The 22,180-nt window shown below is 42.9% G+C and overlaps 1 protein-coding gene across 2 annotated transcripts in view; it reads left to right on the top strand.

Annotated features, from left to right (window-relative positions):
* The window catches only part of acad11 (acyl-CoA dehydrogenase family, member 11), an 81,854-nt gene that overhangs the window by 50,655 nt on the left and 9,019 nt on the right, over positions 1-22,180 (top strand). For both annotated transcript variants that reach the window (XM_072247750.1, XM_072247749.1), the window contains 11 exons: positions 176-357; positions 1,141-1,291; positions 2,165-2,310; positions 3,315-3,488; positions 6,841-7,250; positions 8,391-8,531; positions 10,664-10,801; positions 14,087-14,177; positions 16,823-16,981; positions 18,729-18,901; positions 21,942-22,085. In XM_072247750.1, coding sequence (XP_072103851.1) covers positions 176-357; positions 1,141-1,291; positions 2,165-2,310; positions 3,315-3,488; positions 6,841-7,250; positions 8,391-8,531; positions 10,664-10,801; positions 14,087-14,177; positions 16,823-16,981; positions 18,729-18,901; positions 21,942-22,085 — 1,909 coding nt within the window. The remainder of the gene's footprint in view (positions 1-175; positions 358-1,140; positions 1,292-2,164; positions 2,311-3,314; positions 3,489-6,840; positions 7,251-8,390; positions 8,532-10,663; positions 10,802-14,086; positions 14,178-16,822; positions 16,982-18,728; positions 18,902-21,941; positions 22,086-22,180) is intronic.

Raw genomic sequence — 22,180 nt, 5'->3', positions numbered from 1 at the left:
GTGATAGAGGGAGAGTAAATGCTCATAACTTACTTGTGACTATTGTTTATTTGATGGTTGTATTATTCTGGAACTGTGTATTGCCCTGTCACCTAGTTGTATCTAAAAACACACTTGCATTTCAGTACTATACAATTAATTGCGCGCAAAACAGTGTTTTCTCCTATTTTTCCAGTGTTCTTGGCACTTCCTTTTATCTGATGGAATACTGCCCAGGAAGAATATTTAAGGACCCAACACTGCCAGGATTAACTGTCAGCCAGCGAAGAGACATTTACAGTGCCGTGATTCATGTTCTAGGCCAAATTCACAAGCTGGATATTCAGGCTGCTGGATTGGAGGATTTTGGAAAGCACGGTACAGGACTCTTTCTGATTACTATCAAAAACATGAAAAAATTTGCAGATGCTGGAAGTCCAAGGCAACACACACAAAATGCTGGAGGAACTCAGCAATTCAGGCAGCGTCTGCAGTCAACATTTCGGGCCAAACCTCTTCCTTTCCAGTCCTGACAAAGGGTCTCTGCCCGAAATGTCAACTGTTTATTCATTTCCTTAGATGCTCCCTGACATACTGAGTTCCTCCAGCATTTTGTGTGTTTCTTTGTGATTGGTTACTGCTTTTTATGCATTTGCTCCTTCTGGTTACACACAGAACGGAGTTATTTCTTTGCTCGTCACCAAGATTTTTAAAATAAATTTTGAATTATTCAACGTGCCTGTCATGCAAGTTGAGAACTAGATTTCTTAACCTGAAGCTTGTATGTAGGAGCGTGCATGCTAGCCTTCCGAGATTACAGTGTGTTACGATATCAGTGTATGATTTCAGCTCTATTTATTTTCTTATATGTACATTGGATTGAACATCTAATGGCTTATATTTGTTTTATCCAAACCAAAATCAACAAGATAAATCATAACAATTCAAATTTGCTTAAGATTAGTTAGTACCAGGACTGAAAACTTGGGATCTTTGGAATGAATTTGATCTTTATCACGGTTAGTTATTTTGGAAAATCTGTAAGCCTCAATGGAAAACAATACTATTGCCAGTTTAATTTCTAGTTTCTTCAAAGTTTAATACCTGCTCACCACTTCTTTGTCTGGTGCTGGCATTGTTTTAATGATACTTATACTTAAGGCAATTACATTGAGCGCCAAGTTCACGTATGGACAAAGCAGTATCGAGCAACTGAAACTCATGTTATTCCGGCAATGGAGCGACTCATGACGTGGCTTCCACAACACCTTCCAAAGCAGGACAAGACCACGGTAGTGCATGGAGACTACAGGTGTGTAGGATTTCTTGCCCAAGTCCATGTATTCGTAGGTGATTTGAAAGGGACCCAGGGTTTAACTTTTTCACATGGAGGTTGGTGGGGTCTGTGGGACAAGTTGCCAGAGGAGGCTGTAGGAGCAGGTACAATTACAGCATTTAAAGGGCAATTAGACAGGTACATAGATGGGAAAGGGTTAGAGGGACATGGGTCAAATGGAATTAGCTCAGGAAGACAACTTGGCGGTCGGGATGAGTTGGGCCAAAGGGCCTTTTTCTGAGCTGTATAATAGTTTCATTGGAGAAGTCATCCTCCAACTTCAGAGTTAACGGTTGAATGTGATATTTAAGACTAAGGTGTAGATTCCATGGGGCTTTAAAGACAACTTAAACAATGAGACACAATATCCCGTTCTAACTTGTCACCATGGCACTGATGTATTTAAGAAATTGTTCTCATTACTACCATTGGAGAGGAGGTCCAGGAACCTGAAGGCACACACTTAGCAATTCAAGAACAGCTTCTTCCCCTCTGCTGTCCGATTTCTGAAAGGACATTGAACCCATGAACAATACCTTCCTACCTTTTTATTTCTATTTTTGCACTTATTTAATGAAACTGTTTATATACTGTATATATGTGTACTTACTGTAAGCTTAAGAATCTGTTGTGTAGCGAATATAACTTGAACTCTAATTTAAATATTTGTTTTCTCTTTTTTCCCCACACTTCTCACTGTTTCTCAATGTTTCTCTCCCCATTCTCCTTGTGGTCACTTATATTCTCTTCCCTGTCCCTCCCCATCCCTTCTATTACCTCTTTATCTTTACCAAACATCTCTTCCCCACATCCACTCCATTTCATTTCATCCTTGCCTCTGTGATTTAGGCTGGACAATCTTATTTTCCACCCTGATAAACCTGAGGTGCTGGCAGTGTTGGACTGGGAGTTGTCCACTTTGGGAGACCCCATCTCTGATGTAGCATATAGCTGTATGGCACACTATTTCCCAAAGGACTTTCCCCTTTGCAGAGGTAATATATAAGTTAAGCAATGTTCTCTCATTGGGGTCATTTGAAAAAAATGATGAGCTCATATTATACCTTTCTCACAGTGAGCAATGTGTTTAATGGTAAAATTTGCTGCCATTTTCCATAGACCATGCTTCCCTAAATGACAATGAGGTAAATATGCATCTAACCTCTTTTTGGTATTGTTAAGGGTAAATGCAGGGCCAAATCTCTGCATAAATTCAGTCACCCTGCAGGTAAAACTATTGAAACTTCTACCTTCGTTTAAGCAGACTTTGACCCTGCAATGGCCTTAATTTAATACTTCAGTAATACAGCATTTCCAAAGGCACAATATGTTCTTCGGATTGCATTTAAGTGTATGTAAGTGATACGCTTAAGTTTCTGCATTGAAAATAGGATCATGATCTCATTGCTGTGAGCTGATGGAAATATCACTGAATCAAGCTGGGATAATGTGGTTTGGATCATTCATTCATTCATTATGTGCTGTGGGTGATCGTGATCCAGACCATGATTGTTCTTAGCAAATATTTCCACAGAAGTGGTTTACCATTGCCGCCTTCTGGGCAGTGTCTTTATGAGACGGGTGACTCCAGCCATGATCAATACTCTTCAGAGATTGTCTGCCTGGAGTCAGTGGTCACATAACCAGGACTTGTGATACACACCGGCTGCTCATACGACCATCCAGCACCTCCTCCATGTCTTCACGTGACCCTGATCAGGGTTGGGGGGGGGGGGCGCACTAAGTAGGTGCTATGCCTTGCCCAAGGGTGACCTGCGGGCAGGAGGAGGAAAGATCCACCTTCAACCTCCTTTGGTAGAGATGTATCTCCACCCTGACACCTGGTGGTCTGGATGTATATTGTTTTCGCTCTAAGTTTTTGATTTTTAATTCAGTCTACTTGGTGTTTGTGATGCAATTATCTTCAGGTTAGTGAATGAAGAAGTTGATTTACTGTGGTGATTCAACCCTGATTTTGTCTCTTTTGATCCTGCTGCAGGAATGGGCAAGTGTGATTTGAAGGAATTGGGAATCCCGTCTGATTTGGAATACCTAAACTTTTATTGTGACAACATGGGAATAAATCCAATAGAGAACTGGAATTTCTATATGGCTTTTTCCTCCTTCCGAGCTGCAGCGATAATCCAGGGGATCCATAAGCGGTCACTTGAAGGTGAGAGTCTGGACCATGGCATGGAATGCTTTCTACTTCTGTTCCATGGGTGACATAGTGATCCAGTTCAGAAGGTCAAGGCCACGTAACGAAGGGTTTGGAGAAGAAATGCAGAGTGCTGTATGACTGAGGCATCACTGGGTGCTCAAACGTCTCGTAAGACAAAGTTTTACAGGTCTGTAATGAGCTCTGTAGGTCACAACAGGTTCCGGTTTATTGCTGTCAGCTCGGTTACTACACTTCACCTTGGCGGCTTGCAGAAGAAAAAGCGAAAGGATTTGTGCTGCTGATCACTTTTTAATACCCGGCTATTGGGAATTCCATATGAATACTGACCCATGTGCTAATGAAGTTTCAGTCCTAAATATTCGCCTCCACTGAAAATTAATTCATCTCCTGCGAGAAACAAAATAGATGCGAGTCAACTTAAGAAATAAAAGAGATGTTTGGGTACATTTCTTTTCAATCATCTAATTAGGATCAGAAATGAAAACCAGGAAATAGCATTCTTTATGAAGCAGTTTGTACTTAGCTTTTCAAAGTCAAGACATTAATCTCTTCCATCTGGGTACATTTCTCCCTTGGAAGATTAGTTTCAAATTTCCAACAACATGTTGAACCAGGAGCCTTGGTGTATATGACTACAAAAACTGTCACTGTGGGACAGTAACTCTGGGTGACTGGAGCTGGAAGGGGAGTTACGCTGTGACTGGAGCTGTAAGGACAGTAACACTGTGACTGGAGCTGTAAGGACAGTAACACTGGGTGACTGGAGCTGTAAGGGCAGTTACTCTGGGTGACTGGAGCTGTAAGGACAGTTACACTGGGTGACTGGAGCTGTAAGGACAGTAACACTGGGTGACTGGAGCTGTAAGGACAGTAACACTGGGTGACTGGAGCTGTAATGACAGTTACACTGGGTGACTGGAGCTGAAAGGACAGTTACACTGGGTGACTGGAGCTGTAAGGGCAGTAACTCTGGGTGACTGGGGCTGTAAGGACAGTTACGCTGGGTGACTGGAGCTGTAAGGGCAGTTACGCTGGGTGACTGGAGCTGTAAGGGCAGTTACGCTGGGTGACTGGAGCTGTAAGGGCAGTTACGCTGGGTGACTGGAGCTGTAAGGGCAGTAACGCTGGGTGACTGGAGCTGTAAAGACAGTTACGCTGGGTGACTGGAGCTGTAAGGACAGTTACACTGTGACTGGAGCTGTAAGGACAGTTACACTGTGACGAGCTGTAAGGACAGTAACACTGTGACTGGAGCTGTAAGGACAGTTACACTAGGTGACTGGAGCTGTAAGGACAGTTACACTGGGTGACTGAAGCTGTAAGGACAGTTACACTGGGTGACTGGAGCTGTAAGGACAGTTACACTGGGTGACTGGAGCTGTAAGGACAGTAACACTGGGTGACTGGAGCTGTAAGGACAGTAACACTGGGTGACTGGAGCTGTAAGGACAGTAACACTGTGACTGGAGCTGTAAGGACAGTAACACTGTGACTGGAGCTGTAAGGACAGTAACACTGTGACTGGAGCTGTAAGGACAGTAACACTGGGTGACTGGAGCTGTAAGGACAGTAACACTGTGACTGGAGCTGTAAGGACAGTAACACTGTGACTGGAGCTGTAAGGACAGTTACACTGGGTGACTGGAGCTGTAAGGACAGTTACACTGGGTGACTGGAGCTGTAAGGACAGTTACGCTGGGTGACTGGAGCTGTAAGGACAGTAACACTGTGACTGGAGCTGTAAGGACAGTTACACTAGGTGACTGGAGCTGTAAGGACAGTTACACTGGGTGACTGGAGCTGTAAGGACAGTAACACTGTGACGAGCTGTAAGGACAGTAACACTGTGACTGGAGCAGTAAGGACAGTAACACTGAGACTGGAGCTGTAAGGACAGTTACTCTGGGTGACCTGAGCTGTAATGACAGTAACACTGTGACTGGAGCTGTAAGGACAGTAACACTGGGTGACTGGAGCTGTAAGGACAGTAACACTGGGTGACTGGAGCTGTAATGACAGTAACACTGTGACTGGAGCTGTAATGACAGTAACACTGGGTGACTGGAGCTGTAAGGACAGTAACACTGGGTGACCTGAGCTGTAATGACAGTAACACTGGGTGACTGGAGCTGTAATGACAGTAACACTGGGTGACTGGAGCTGTAATGACAGTAACACTGGGTGACTGGAGCTGTAAGGACAGTAACACTGGGTGACTGGAGCTGTAAGGATAGTAACGCTGGGTGACTGGGGCTGTAAGGACAGTTACGCTGGGTGACTGGAGCTGTAAGGATAGTAACACTGGGTGACTGAAGCTGTAAGGATAGTAACACTGTGACTGGAGCTGTAATGACAGTGACACTGTGACTGGAGCTGTAAGGACAGTTACACTGGGTGACTGGAGCTGTAAGGACAGTTACACTGGGTGACTGGAGCTGTAAGGATAGTAACACTGTGACTGGAGCTGTAATGACAGTGACACTGTGACTGGAGCTGTAAGGACAGTTACACTGGGTGACTGAAGCTGTAAGGACAGTAACACTGGGTGACTGGAGCTGTAAGGATAGTAACACTGTGACTGGAGCTGTAATGACAGTGACACTGTGACTGGAGCTGTAAGGACAGTAACACTGTGACTGGAGCTGTAAGGACAGTTACACTGGGTGACTGGAGCTGTAAGGACAGTTACGCTGGGTGACTGGAGCTGTAAGGACAGTTACACTGGGTGACTGGGGCTGTAAGGACAGTAACACTGGGTGACTGGAGCTGTAAGGATAGTTACACTGGGTGACTGAAGCTGTAAGGACAGTAACACTGTGACTGGAGCTGTAATGACAGTGACACTGTGACTGGAGCTGTAAGGGGTGTCTTCATAAGTCTTTAATGAAGAAATAAAATAAAATGAAAACATATCTTCCATTCTCATATTTATTCAGCTGACTTTGTCATTAGAATGGAATCTAGTACAGGTCGACCTTCACTAATCCTGCACCACTGGGACCTGAGGAGTGCTGGATTAGTGAAAGTGCCAAATTACAGAAGGATCATACTGTATTAAGCATAATTGGTGCCGGATTATCGCAGGAACTTGATTACAGGTAGCCGGATTAGTGAAGGTCGACCTGTACTTACTAAATGTTAACAGCTACAACTGGAGACAATACATTGGTACCTGTCCAGGCATAATATTTGGTGCAGTTACGTATATTTGCTCCTGTTAAGTATATTTTATCTGAAAAGGACGTCAATGCCCTGGTTTGTGGTCTCCTAACTGAAGCACTGCACAGATATATGCTACATATACATTTGAGTGGTCTAATTTTCTGCTTAATATTCTGTTCAGGACAGGCAAGTTCAAATAAAACTGACAGCACTGGGGTACTTGCTGAGAAAGTGGCTGAGCTGGCATGGATGTTTGCTGTAAGGGAGGGATTCCGAATCTTCAATTCAATTCCTGCTGGCAACGCAGGCCCTGCAGTGAGAAAGTACTCCACGTGGAACCGGCAGAGGACATCACCAGCACATTTCCTGTCTCCATCTTTGCTTAATGTTAATCATCGCAAACTTTCAGAGTCAGTTTCAAAAGGGCATTTGATCATCTCACCTGAGGGTCTACCTGCCCAAGTGCAAGAGTTGTACCATAAGCTGACTGAATTCATGGACAAACACATCTATCCACAGGAGCAGCAGCTTATGGAAGATAAGAAAGCTTATAATCAGTGGATCCCAAATGAAAAATTGGAGGAATTAAAGGTGTGCTTAATTGTGTAGCTGCATTTAATTGTGTAATACAGAGATATGTTCGGGCATGACATGGGTCTTGGGAGTCCTGCTGTAGGATTCCCTAAAGGTTAATTTGCAGGTTGAATGGGTGGCGAGGAAGGCAAATGCAATGTTAGCATTCATTTTGAGAGGACTAGAACGTAAAAGCAAGGGCGTAATGTTGAGGCTTTATAAAGCACTGGTGAGGCCTCACTTGGAGGATTACGAGCAGTTTCATATCCTGTCGGGGTAGTCTCCAACCCCAATGCAATGCACATCAATTTCTCTATGTTTGGTAACCATCCACCTCTGTTTCTCCCTGGTTCTTTTATCCCTTTTCTTCCCTTCCTCTGTTCTCATCACCTCTGTCTAGTTCCCCACCTCCTTTCCTTTATTTCACCGTCCACTGTCCTCAACTATCAGATTCCTTCTTTCTTCAACTCATTAACTTTTCCACCTATCACCTCCTGGCTTCTTATTTCATCCCCCCTCGCTTGCTTTCAACTATCACCTGCCAACTTGCATTCCTTCCTCTCCCCCCACCTTCGTATTTTGGCTTCTGTCCCCTTCCTTTCCGGTCCTTAGGAGGGGTCTCAGTCCAAAACGCAGACTGTTTACTTCCCTCCTTAGACGGTGCCTGACCTGCTGAGTTCCTCCAGAATTTAAAATTTGTTGAGGTTTTTGGACCAGTGCATGGGAGATGAGAAGTTGGCAGAAGTCATTGGGGGTGGGGGAGATGTTTAAATACTAGAAAATACAATTGGAAATGCCTTAGATGTTGTGCTTAAATACAGCTTTATTTGTGGAAGGATTCAGAGGCATCAGGTCTGGAGGCAAATTTAATGCATTATCAAGAAGGAGAATTATGTTATTGTCTAGCAAGGCTTCATTAGAATGGGTACTTTTTAAATCTGACTTGCGATTTAAGGCTGACTAGGAACTGCTTGTATTAAGCATTCCTAAGACAGCTTTAGCAAGTCATCCAACCTTCAGCTTGGTCATAAATGCAAGTGTTAAAGAGGATTACATGGTTTTAATTGAACGGAGTGATAGATAACAGCTTAGACAAAAATAAAATGGAAATATTATCTGCAGATGCTGCCTAATGAGAACTTTATTCTGCATTTTCAGAATGAAGCCAAAGCAAGTGGACTCTGGAACTTATTTTTACCCCCAGCAGCTGATCCTGAGGCTAAATATACAGCCGGACTGACAAATCTAATGTATGCTTTCTTCTGTGAGGTTATGGGGAGGTCCCTACCTGCACCTGAGGTATTATTATTTTATTTCTTTGTCTTGTAAAGAGTGCACGCTTTTCCCTGATGTTGTCTGCTGGCATTTATTTACAAAGGTTCACCATTTTTTAATTACAATTTCATGTGGTTATAACTATTAACCCTCAACAATAATGATCAGTTTGGCACAGAGAAAATCTGTATTTACTGGCAAATACTTTTATTGACCTCCAAGAGGACCACAACCTGGACGTAGAGTTTGGAGGCTTGTGTGCCTCAGTGGCCTGGAGAGCTATGCTGGCTGGAGTCAGGGTTTTATGCTTTGGCTCTCGGTAGGGTCACCCATGCCAAACAGGTCAAAGAGTAGAGGCCAGACTAAGAGTGGTCCACTGGTCCTCCAGGCTTGGGGGTTCAGCTCAGGGCTAACAACCCTGACTGGTCAAACAAAATTGCTATGGAAAGGACAATGAAGGATCCTTCTATATCTGAGTGCGATGACATTCCCGGGACTTGCGTGACTGACAGTAGTGAAAACCGAGAGGAAGCTGCCGACACAATAAAGGAAGCCCTGAACACCGCCAGAGATGGAGGACCTTCATTACTGCCCTGAACACCAACAGCATAACAGGCATCTTTTTATTACTACCTTCATTGGCTCAGTTAACTAACACATGAATTCACAAACTAAATACCTGTATGTGCACCCACTAGGTTTCGCTGACCCTCCATGAACAGTCAAATAATAGAAAAGGTAATGCCCGGAAGAAGCAGTGCACGCTGGGCTGGCCAGGTGTTCTTGGTCCCAATATAATCTCCACGTTTCTGATGTGGGCTCATCCTCTTCTGCAATGGTTGGTCTCCACAGAGTTGTTGCTGTCCATGCTCCAAAAATCCCCTATTCTTAACTGTTTCCTTATCAGATCAATCTCCGATGTTTCAACTTTGTTGGGTCAAGCTATCTGACTGACCTGTGTCAACTTCTCATTGGACGAGGCCCAAGACTGCAGGCAGCATTGCATTATGGCTCTTTCTCCTTGACTTGTGCCTAGGTAATTTCTTTTGTTCTTTTCAACTCAGACTGCTTCAAACCAATCCAACCAGGTCAGCCGAACGCTTGGCCTAGATGACCAGGCCATAGGCTGTTCCTTCTATAAGCTTGGCATTTTACATAATAAACAGTTTCTTATCTGAAAATGGCCTCAGGTTTAGCAGATTATCAGGAGAAACTCCTTGTGTCCATATTCAATTGCTATGATTAAGGTATCCCTGAGCAAAAACCAGTTTACAAAATGGCAAATAATAAATGTGAGAAATTCTGCAGATGCTGGAAATCCAAAGCAATGCAAACAAAATCTTTGAAGGGTGTCGGACTGAAATGTTGACTGACTATTCACAGATGCTGCCTGGTCTGCAGAGTTCCTCCAGCATTTTGTGTGTGTCACAAAACGGCAGCTGCAGGGACCAGTCTCAAAATACTTTGCAGCACCAGCTATTGTGTTCCAGGTTTCAGTTCCCACCTCTGCCTGTAAGGGGTTTGTGCGTTCTCCCCATGATCCCATCAGTTTCCTCTGGGTGCTCTAGTTTCCTCCCACATTCCAAAGGCATATGGTTAGGCTTAGTAAGTGGTGGGCATGCTATATTAGCGCCAGAAGCATGACAACATTTGCAGGCTGCCCCAGCACATCCTCGGACTCTGTTGGTTGCTGACACAAATGACACATTTCACAATATGCCTCAATGTTTGTTACGTGCTGTGTCGTATGACCTAGGCGATCATGGTCTTTCCATAACAATGATTCTTCTTGGCAAATTTTTCTACAGTAGTGGGTTTGCCATTGCCTTCTTCTGGGCAGTGACTTTACAAGATGAGTGACCCCAGCCATTATCAATACTCCTCAGAGATTGTCTGCCTGGCATCAGTGGTCACATAACCAGGGCTTGTGATATGCACCAGCTGCTCATACGACCATCGGCCACCTGCTCCCATAGCTTCACGTCACCCTGATCGGGTTTGGGGAGGGAGGGAGGCTAAGCAGGTGCTACACCTTGCCCAAGGGTGACCTGCAGGCTAGCAGAAGGAAGAAGCACCTTACACCTCCTTTAGCAAAGATGCAAGTCCACCCAATGTTTTGATGTAGCTAATCTGTTTGTAAATATTTTACTTTGCAGATTTTTAATTGCTCTGCACCAGATACAGGGAACATGGAGATTCTGGTCAAGTACGGAACTGAAGCACAGAAACGGCAGTGGCTTCTGCCTTTATTGGATGGGAAAATCAGGTCCTGCTTTGCTATGACTGAGCCGCAGGTATGAAAGATATTGTAACTCCTGTTGCTCGGCTCAATTTAAACCTGGGGTCCTCTGACCCATTAACGGTCGGAGTCCATGGCATAAAAGAGGTTGTGAGCCCCAGATTTAAACATTGTTGGACACGTTGGAATGCATCACCATTTGCTTCCATATGGAGAAACCATTGTCATTGACATTATATGAGTGTCCCTGGTGTCCTAATATCTCCTCTGCACATTGTAGTTTTTCTGTGACGAGTATATTACAAATTAAATGTATTGGCATTTGGTACTGAGTTATCGGCAAGCTTTAAGAATATGAGCCTTCTACAGGATGGTGCAGTGAGATGATGAATAAATCTGCCCAAAGTGAGTTTAAATTCAAGATATTGGAGAGGGTTCAAAGGAGATTCACAAGAATGATTCCAGGATTGAAATACTTGTATATGAAGGGTGTTTGATGGCTCTGGGCCTGTACTCACTGGAATTCAGAAGAATAAGGGAATAAGTGGGGGGTTCTCATTGAAACCTATCGAGTGTTGAAAAGCCTCATGAGAGTGGATGTGGAGAGGATATTTCCCGTAGTGGGTGAGTCTAAAACCAGAAGGCACAGCCTCAGAGTAGAGGGATGTTTAATTAGAATGGAGATGAAGGATTCATTTAGCCAGAGAGTGGTGAATCTGTGGAATTCATTGTCACAAGCGACTGTGGAGGGCAAGTCATTGGGTATACTTAAGGCAGAGGTTGACAGATTTTTGATTAGTCAGGACACAAAAGGATATGGGGAGAAGGCAGGAGATTGGGGCTGAGAGGGAAAATGGATCAGCCATGATGAAATGGTGAAGCAGACTCGATGGGCCAAATGGCCTAATTCTGCTCCGATAGCTTATGGTTTTATATAGACTCAGCCAACAGGAATCTGAAGCACCATGTGATGGCCATGCTTACATTATGAAAGAATTAAATGTAACTTTGCATGCAAGGCAAATATTATTTGCATTATTTTTCATATTGCCTTATGGCATGGAAGGATGCCATTCAGCCATTGATCCTGCAACCTGCATGTGGTCTCATTGTGATGGTAGAGGAGGCTGTGGACAGACATGCCAGGCTGGGAATGGGAAGGGTATTTGAAGTGCACGGCCAGAATCAGAATCAGGTTTATCATCACTGGCGCGTGACATGGAATTTAATCACTTAGCAGCAGCAGTTCAATGCAAAACATAATATAGAAGAGAAAAAAAACTTAAATAATAATAATAAATAAATTACAGTATATTGAATAGATTAAGAAATGTGCAAAAATCAGAAATACTGTATACTTTAAAAAAGTGAGATACTGTCCAAGGGTTCAATGTCCATTCAGGAATCGGATGGCAGAGGGGAAGAAGCTGTTCCTGAATCGCTGAGTGTGTGCCTTCAGGTTTCTGTATCTCCTCCCTGATTGTAACAGTGAGAAAAGGGCATGCCCTGGGTGCTAGATGTCCCTAATAATGGACACTACCTTTCAGAGACACCGCTCCTTGAAGATGTCCTGGGTACTTTGTAGGCTAGTACCCAAGATGGAGCTCACTAGATTTACAACCCTCTGCAGCTTCTTTTGGTCCTGTGCAGTAGCCTCTCCATACCAGACAGTGATGCAGCCTGTCAGAATGCTCTACACAGTACAACTGTAGAAGTTTTTGAGTGTATTTGTTGACATGCCAAATCTCTTCAAACTCTTCATGAAGCATAGCCGGTGTCTTGTCTTCTTTATAAATACATTAATATATTGGGACCAGGTTTGATCCTCAGAGATCTTGACACCCAGGAACTTGAAACTGCTCATTCTCTCCACTTCTGATCCCTCTGTGAGGATTGGTATGTGTTCCTTCATCTTACCCTTCCTGGAGTTAACAATCAGGTCTTTCGTCTTACTGACGTTGAGTGCCAGGTTGTTGCTGCGGCACCATTCCACTAGTTGGCATATCTCACTCCTGTTCGCCCTCTCATCACCACCTGAGTTCCTACCAACAATGGTTGTATTGGCAGCAAATTTATAGATGGTGTTTGAGCTGTGCCTAGCCACACAGTCATGGGAGTCGTCATAGAGAGTAGAGCAGTGGGCTAAGCACACACCCCTGAGGGGTGACAATGGGAGATCCTGGCTGTTACGGTGGACAGAACAAAGGTGCTCGATCTGCATCAAGTCCAGCATCTGCAGAGTTTCTTGTGTTTGAACAGATTTGCTGAATTCTGTCTTTTGTAACTGCTTGCTACCAATTCACACTATGTAATTGTACAGTACACTGCCGCCTACTTCCGTGAGGGGCATCGCATAATAGCCACCGGCAAGTCTTTCAAATTCGGGGCAACGTAGGAGTACCCAAGAAAAGCAGATCTATTGAATTTTCAAACGCAAACAACAGGAATTCTGCAGATGCTGGAAATTCAAGCAACACGCATCAAAGTTGCTGGTGAACGCAGCAGGCCAGGCAGCATCTCTAGGAAGAGGCACAGTCGACGTTTCAGGCCAAGACCCTTCGTCAGGACTAACTGACGTTTCAGGCCGAGACCCTTCCTGAAATGTCGACTGTACCTCTTCCTAGAGATGCTGCCTGGCCTGCTGCATTCACCAGCAACTTTAATGTGTGTCTATTGAATTTTCCCTGTGTTTTTCCTTTATCTTAAATCAGCATCTGGTTAAAGATTTTTTTTCACCATCTGCTTGGTCACAGCCCCTTTTTTGTTGTTCAGGGTTCCAGCAATGTTGCTAGAATCCTCCTTCTTCCCTTTCTCCTATGGTCCGCTCTCCTTTTCCTGTCAGATTTCTTGTTCTCCAGCCCTTCATCTTTCCCAACCACCTGACTTCACCTATCACCTTCTCACTATCCTCCTTCCCCTCCCCACACCTTTTTATTCTGGCATCCTCCCCCTTCCTTTCCAGTCTGGAAGAAGGGTTCTGGCCCAAACATCAACTGTTTGTTCATCTCCATAGACGCTGCCTGGCCTGCTGAGTTCCTGCAGCGTTTTGTGTGTGTTGCTCTGGATTTCCAGCATCTGCAGTATCTCTTGTGTTTATAATGTCAGAACATCTCTGTTATAGCTGTGCTGAAAAATTTCTAGTGTTTTTACAATGATTCTCCCACAAAAATCCACAATATTCACAAGCTTTATTTATTAAAATGTACTGGCATTACAATTTTTTTGGCATTAAAGACAGTTAATGCTCATCTTCTGGATTTTGATAGTAAAGGATAGTTATCTTGCCTGAAATTTTCAGAATTGAAGATCAATTTGCTCTGCATTTTCCTGAATCACGCAGGTTGCCTGTTCCGATGCCACGAACATTGAGGCCTCAATTGTTGAGGAGGGTGACTTTTATATTCTCAATGGGCACAAGTGGTGGACATCAGGTAAGAAAGTTGCACGGTAACACACACAAAATGCTGGAGGAACTCGGCAGGCCAGGCAGCATCTCTAGGAAGAGGTGCAGTCGACGTTTCAGGCCGAGACCCTTCGTCAGGACTAACTGAAGGAAGAGATAGTAAGAGATTTGAGAGGGGGAGGGGGAGGGCTTCATCTTGACAGTAGAGGAGGCCATGGATGGACATATCAGAATGGGAATGGGACATGGAATTAAAATATGTGGCCACTGGGAGATCCTGCTTTCTCTGGCGGACAGAGTGAAACGGTTCAGCCACACTCAGGTTGGAGGGACAACACTTTATTTTCCGTCTGGGTAGCCTCCAACCTGATGGCATGAGCATTGACTTCTCTAATATCCGTTAATGCCCCTCCCCCCTTCGTACCCCATCCTTATTTATTATTTTTTTCCCCTTTCTTTCTCTCTCTTTTTTCTCCCTCTCACTCTGATGCTCTTCTCCCCCTTTCTTTCTCCGTGGGCCTCCTGTCCCATGATCCTCTCATATCCCTTTTGCCAATCACCTGTCCAGCTCTTAGCTCCATCCCTCCCCCTCCTGTCTTCTCTTATCATTTTGGATCTCCCCCTCCCCCTCCCACTTTCAAATCTCTTACTAGCTCTTCTTTCAGTTAGTCCTGACGAAGGGTCTCAGCCCGAAACATCAACTGTACTTCTTCCTATAGATGCTGCCTGGCCTGCTGCGTTCTACCAGCATTTTGTGTGTGTTGCTTGAAATTCTAGCATCTGTAGATTTCCTCGTATCTAGGAAAAGAGTACAGTTGATGTTTCGGACTGAAACCCCAAAAATGCACTATGTGAGAACAATGAGAGGGAGATTCATTTATTCAGTTTGGATTCAAAAACGTAACTAAGGTTCAAATAATGAATTGCTAGCTCACCATCAAAATTCATTCTGCTATGAGTGATTGTGGTATTCAGTTGTGTTTTCTTATTCATTGTACTTAATATTTTTTTGTTCTTGGGGAAAATATTTCTCCTGAGCTATACTTGTCAGATCTCAGTTATTTTCAAACCCTGGGTTCTTTAAAAGTTCAGAAATGAGTGAGAAACTTTCATTCTTCACTATTGTTTATCTTAAAGTTTAAACGAAGATACAGAGTATTTGAAACTAGTGAGGAGCTGAGAAGCAAAGCAGAGATTAAAGAGATTGAATAGATTCAATTTAAAGAAATTTTTAAATTTGAAAAATCTATCACCTTTCTACTTGAAGAACAGAAATTCTTCAGATAGAGATATAGCAGTTAATAGGCTACATAATGTAAGAAGAATCATCAATGATAATTGTAAACTCCTTTTTTTATGTATTGTGCCATGAAGTCTCCCATTCTGTTACCTAAGTGTAGTTTCTATTTTCTCTACCAGTCTTCATGGCATGTAGGTATAATCACTAATTACTCTTTGCATGAATTGTATCTATTTTCTGTCTGTATTGTATTTTGTGTTGCACGTGTATTCTGGGTAATTTGTCACATGGGTTGGGGTGTGGTAGAAGTGAATGAGTATAGTTATGTATTCTCACTTAGTCGTAGTCAGTTCAGTTCAGAGAGGGTAAACCGGTGGGGGGGGGGGGTCATTTTTTTTTTGTTGACTGCTAATTGGAACATTCATTTCATTAATTACATTTAATTACGCCAATTGGAACACTTATTTTGCTATACTACTAACTTAGTTTTTGTTTTTTATCGCTGCAAGATCCTTTGCCTTTTGTAATGAAGGATCAAACGTACTTTTTTGCGACTTGGAACTCAGTTCCTTTGGAGGCCTGTCACAAAGTGTTAATTCCTATACGCACTCGCTCAGCAGCTTGGGTTTGTTTTCAGATAACCACTACAAATTGTTTTGAAATATTTGCTTTAAATTTACTTTTCACTTTTTAAAACATCTCTTCTCAGCTGAGAAAAGAAACACCTGGGATATCTTTGCCTTGCATGAAATTTGTAGCATTCATTTATAATCCTCAACCATAGAACTTCAAACTTACGTTTTACTGGCTCTTCCTTGTAGTTCATGGTCTTTCTCTAAATGGTAATCAGAACTAGCAATAATAATATAGGGGTATTTACACTGAGTTAATATTAGCAGTTTGGACATTATGTTACCCAGGCCATGCTCTCTTCTCGCTGCTACTGTCACAAAGAAGGTACAGGAGCCTCAGGACTCACACCACCAGGTTCAGGAACAATTACTACCCCTCAACCATCAGGCTCTTGAACCAAAGGAGATAATTTCACTCAACTTCACTTGCCCCATCATTGAATTCTTCCCACAATCTCTGGACTCACTTTCAAGGACTCTTCATCTCATGTTCTTGATATTTGTTTATTTATTTGTTTGTTTATTATTTCTTCCTTTTTGTATTTGCAGCTTGTTGTCTTTTGCACACTGGTTGAACGCCTAAGTTAGTGCAGTTTTTATTGATTCTATTATGGTTATTAATCTATTTTGGGTTTATGGAGTATGCCCGCAAGAAAATGAAGCTCAGACTTGTATATGGTGACATATGTACTTTGATAATAAATTTACTTTGAACTTAGAACATGATTTATCTGTTAGCTATAACCATCTAGGATTCACTAGCCTTGAATGAAAGATATTTTCCTTTCTATATTATGACAGGTGTATTGGATCCTCGCTGTAAACTCTGTGTATTTATGGGAAAAACTGACCCACAAGCTGGTAAATACAAACAGCAGTCCATGATTCTGGTGTCAATGGATACTCCGGGGATCAAAGTTATCCGACCCTTATCAGTTTATGGGTTTGAAGACCTTCCAGGTGAGGCAGGCTATTATTCGAGGTTCACCCGACTGAAATGAAAATGCATTGTCCAGCTGAGGGTCATATATTGACGAGCAAGTTGTGTACCCAGAGATAACCTAGTAAATGGTTACGTTTGGAAAACATTCAGACTGATGCAGTTGATTCTGGGGTGGTGGATATCAGATGAAGTAGTGTTCCAAATTTTCCTGTTGGTTCGATGGGTCCTGTTGTTCCTTGTGATTCATATTGGAAAGGTTTGTATGGTTCTCTTTACGTTCAGTTGATTTCCCTGTGGCCATCTTCAAAGCTTTAAACCTTTCCTGATGTCATATGCAAATTCTTTCAGGGAAACTGTGACTAGTGTGAAAGTGGGGGAAGTGCGCAATGATTCAAAAGAGGCCTGTTTGTGAAGGTGGAACAAAGTAGAGGAGACTAGTCTATTTTATCCTGATGGACATCCTGTTCACAACATTTAAATGGGTGATCTGTCACTGTTGTACTCAGGAGTTCTGGCCAACAAGATGGGTTATGACTGAGTGGATTGGGTAGGTCTTTCACAAGAGACAGATTTAAGATCATTGGTGGGGGTGGGGGGGGGGAAATGAATTATTATGATCTAAGATGTTCTAGTTCAAAGGAAAGTAGACTCATCAGCAATTGTTTTTAAAATTTCTATACAAAAAAGAATGAAATGGAGGAAAGTGTAGGGTCGTGGGAGTAACTGGGAAGTTCTTTCAAATTGGAGTATGGGCACAAACAGCCAAATTTCTTCCTCCTGTCCTGTAAGCACCTGCTGTCAGCCACCTGACTCAGCTGTGAACCACTGACATGGGATAATGGATCTGTACAACCCTAACCTTGCCTCAGCAATAGAATCCGATGGACCACCTCTTCCATTACCATGACTTCAGGAAACTCTCCCTGAAGTCTGAAAAGTCTCAGATGACCTGATCTGGGCCCAGCATATAGATGCAATCACAAAGAAGGCAAGCCAACACCTTTCTTTGATTCTGCATGGCACCAAATACTCTAACAGACTTCAATGGATGTACTGTTGAGCATATCCCGAATGGCAGCATCATGGCCTGGAATGGCAATTCCAAAGCACAGCAGCACAAGGGTCTGCAGAGAGTAGTGGATGCAGCTGGGTCCATCATGGGCATAGCTGCATCTCTATTGTCTGCATCTTTAGAAGGTGACATCTATCACCAAAGATCCCCACCATCCAGGTCATGCCTTTCTCTCCCTGCTACAGTCAGGCAGGAGGTACAGAAGCCAGAAGTCCCACCAGTTACTTTCCTACAACCATCAGTGAGCCTGCACATCCCTAACCCAACCTCAGCAATGGAACCCTATGGACCACCCCTTGCATTGCCATGACCATGACTTGTCTTCGATTATGTTTTATTCGCAGTGATATCTTGTTTACCAAAGCCGCCTTATTCTCTTCCTGTCTGGTATAATTTTTATGTTCTGTGTGTTATCTGACCTTCCTTACTTTTGATGCTAATGCAAGGAGGTTTTTCATTGTAACTGTACCTCACCATTCCTGTGCAAATTGACAACAAGCACCTCGACTTAAACTTGAAAGAAGAGCTAGGGAATATATCCAGACAAGAATCAGGGTTCATCAAGGTTTCAAGCTTGGGTGTTTGGTGGGGAGCAAGAAGAGACATGAAGGTGCAGATACAATGATGAGATCAGAAGAGAAGATGGCACTGTTAAAGATTGACTATAAAAGCACATTTGATATCTACTCTAGGTGGTCACGGTGAAATTGTATTTGAAAATGTTCGCGTGCCAAAAGAGAACATTCTGTTGCAATGTGGACGAGGGTTTGAAATCGCCCAAAGTAGACTTGGGCCAGGAAGGATACACCACTGTATGCGCCTCATTGGCCATGCTGATCGAGCTTTGGAACTTATGAAGGAACGGGTGAGTATCTGATGGAGGGAGAGGTTAATCATCAACACACCTTCAGTCAGATCTAGACCGGGGATCCCTGTTTAGGTTTGTTCATTATGTGCCGTTTTGTATGGTGATGGCAGTCATGATCCTTCCATGATCATGATTGTTCTTGGCAGATTTTTCCACAGTAGTGGTTTGCCATTGCCTTCTTCTAGGCAGTGTCTTTACAAAAGTGGGTGACCCCCGTCATTATCAATACTCTTCAGAGATTGTCTGCCTGGTGTCAGTGGTCACATAACCAGGACTTGTGATATGCACCAGCTGCTCATCTGCCAACTGCTCCCATGGCTTCATGTGACCGTGATCAGGGGGTTAAGCAGGTGATACACCTGGCCCAAGGGTGACCTGCAAGCTAGCGAAGGGAAGGAGAGCCTTATACCTCCTTTAGTAGAGACATATCCCCACCTTGCCACCCACCTGTTTAGGTACACCTATTTTATGCACAAACCCATATAATTTGTTGCTGTTTAGTTGTATTCTGAACATACTTCATGGTGAAATGTTTAGTGATGTAACGATATGAAAAACTTTATAGATAAGAATTTTAAAACTTTGTTGTGCTGCAGTAAGATGTGGCTTACGTATTTATTTTTATTTCTTCTGCTTCTCAGTGGTGAGTTTATGGTTTCCTTAACCATGTTTGACAAAAGCATTATCGTGCCATCTTTTGACAAGCTAACAAAAGGCAAAGTGAGGAATCAGTGAACTTAGGCGAGCAGTTTAATAGGTGCAGAAACTGACCAGGTTTCCAACAAAATTACAATGTTTGGTGAAGTAAGAAAGCTGGAGAGACTGAGAGCTTTTTAGAGTGGCCTGTCATGAGGATATTTGGGATGTTCTACTTGGAAATGTTGAAGTGAAATCTGACATTGCTTAGAAAAGTAAATTGTAGCTAAGGCTCATGATCATCCTGTTTACAAGAGTTGATGCCCAAGGATAAGTGCGGAAGTTCAGTAAGGCATGAGTTAAGGTGACAGAGACAGCGTGCAGTCACTCTGGCTGAACGTGGCCCCTGCAGCCTAACTTTCCTTGTAAAACCTTTCTGTTCAAACCTGGGACGCAAGGTCACCAAGCAGATCAAAACGGGATAGAATGCTAATGAAACCATTACTACTACTGGACAATTACTTGTAATCCTTAATATTTTTACTGCAATAAAACCTCATCCTTTAGGTCAGACTATTGTTTTATAATAATAAATAATTATAATTGTATCATTAAACAGAGTATCTGAGTATTATTTTGAACTATATAAATGCATTATGAAAATGGTATAAAATGTCTTTCCATCTTTCTATCCTCTTGCTCTTTCATATAACCCAGTTCAAATGTTTGGCCCCCAGCAAGAAAGTAAAAAGGTAAAAGGTGCAGATGTTACGCTTGTAATTGAAAACGGTCTTTACTTTTGCTCGGTGGCGGGGTGGAGATACGTCTCTACTGAAGGAGGTGTAAGGCGCTCCTTCCCTCCGTTAGCCTGCAGGTCACCTTTGGACAAGGTGTAGCACCTGCTTAGCCCCAGATCATAGTCACGTGAACCCATGGGAGAAGGTGGTGGATGGTTGTATGAGCAGCTGGTGCATATCACAAGTCCTGGTTATGTGACCCCTGACGCCAGGCTGGCAATCTCTGAAGAGTATTGATAATGGCTTGGGTCACCTGTCTTTAAAGACACTGCCCAGAAGAAGGCAATGGCAAATCACGTCTGTAGAATTTGCTGAGAACAATTACAGTCATAAACCACGATCGCCTCCGTCACAGCACATAATGATAAAGATGCTTTACTGTTGCAGGTAAAAAATCTAATGAATGGCCTGGCCCATACATAAGATAATGTCTTCAGAAATTATTCGTTACTAACAACTGAAATCTGCATTAGAATTGAAACTTTATTCAAATGATGGGACTCGGGTGTACACAAAGATTTTATTGGATCAGTAGCTATAAAAATGGACAATTCTGAACTGTAACTTCAGTGACAGGGGCTAAACTGTTCTCCCTGTACACAAGTAAATGGTGTGATTGAGGAATGAGTATGGGTTGTCCAAGTTCAGTTAATCAGTGAGGACAAAAGCTTTCAGAATGTTTCCAGTACTGAACATTGTACTCTCTCAGTACCTCAACCGAGTATTATCTCAGCTGTGCTTTTGGAAGTTTGCAAGTACTTGTCCTTGGCCCCTTGACTTCCTTTTTAGTGGTTATTTAATGATAATGTCTTTTTAATGATATTATATGGGGCTGCACTGTAGCGTAAGGATTAGCATAATGCTATTACATTGCCAGTGAACTGGGTTCAATTCCACCACTGTCTCTAAAAAATGTGTACGTTCTCTCCTTGACCACATGGGTTTTCTCCGCATGCTCCGGTCTCCTCCCACGTTCCAAAGATGTACAGAATAGTAGGTTAATCAGTCACATGTATCATTAGGAGCTCAACGGGCGGGAGGTGCTTTTCCTTTGCTGTATCTATAAAGAAAACTATTTGTAGCAATATTTCTGATATCTGTAGATTAATTGGAAGAATGATTTATACTTAATGTTTGGCTTAGACATTGCATTCAAACAGTCCACAAATATAAAATATATGGATGTAATCTTTCAGCTGATACTAGATGCATCTTTACAACAGGAACACAATATTGCAATAAAGACTGTCAGGTTGTTTTCTAAATTCCCACTGTTAAAGATAAAAGATTCAAAGTATATTTATTATCAAAGAATTTGTAAATTATACAACCTTGAGATTTGTCTGCATCCAGGCAGCTGCAAAGCAAGAAACCCAAAAGAATCCAATTAAAAAAAGACCAACCCCCCCCCCCATGCTCAGAGAAAGAGAGAAAAAACACAAATCATTCAAACAGTAGAAACGAGCGACAACAACAGCAGCATTCCGAACCGAACTGAGTCCTTCAATCCAGATTCATGGAGCAGGCCCAAAGCCTCGGTGGGAATTTCTTTTCAAACTTCCCACTGTTATGTTATTTTCTAACTTCCCACCACCTGTATGTAGGTAAAGACAAGAGTGGCCTTTGGAAAGACATTAGCTGAACAAGATACTATCAAGATGGACATTGCTAACTCCAGGGTTGAGATTGAGCAAGCACGGCTGCTGGTGCTCCAAACTGCCCATCTAATAGACACTGTGGGAAACAAGGTAAGGACTCGCTGTAGGTAATCCACTTTCATCTAAACAGGCCTTGTTTTTTTTTACAGTTACGTCATGTTATGTTGTAATGTGGCCTCACTGGT

This window comes from Mobula birostris, chromosome 31, assembly GCF_030028105.1.
Source record: "Mobula birostris isolate sMobBir1 chromosome 31, sMobBir1.hap1, whole genome shotgun sequence".
NCBI lineage: Eukaryota > Metazoa > Chordata > Chondrichthyes > Myliobatiformes > Myliobatidae > Mobula > Mobula birostris.
The sequence above is the reverse complement of the archived record's forward strand: the minus strand, read 5'-3'. Positions and strand labels throughout refer to the sequence as shown.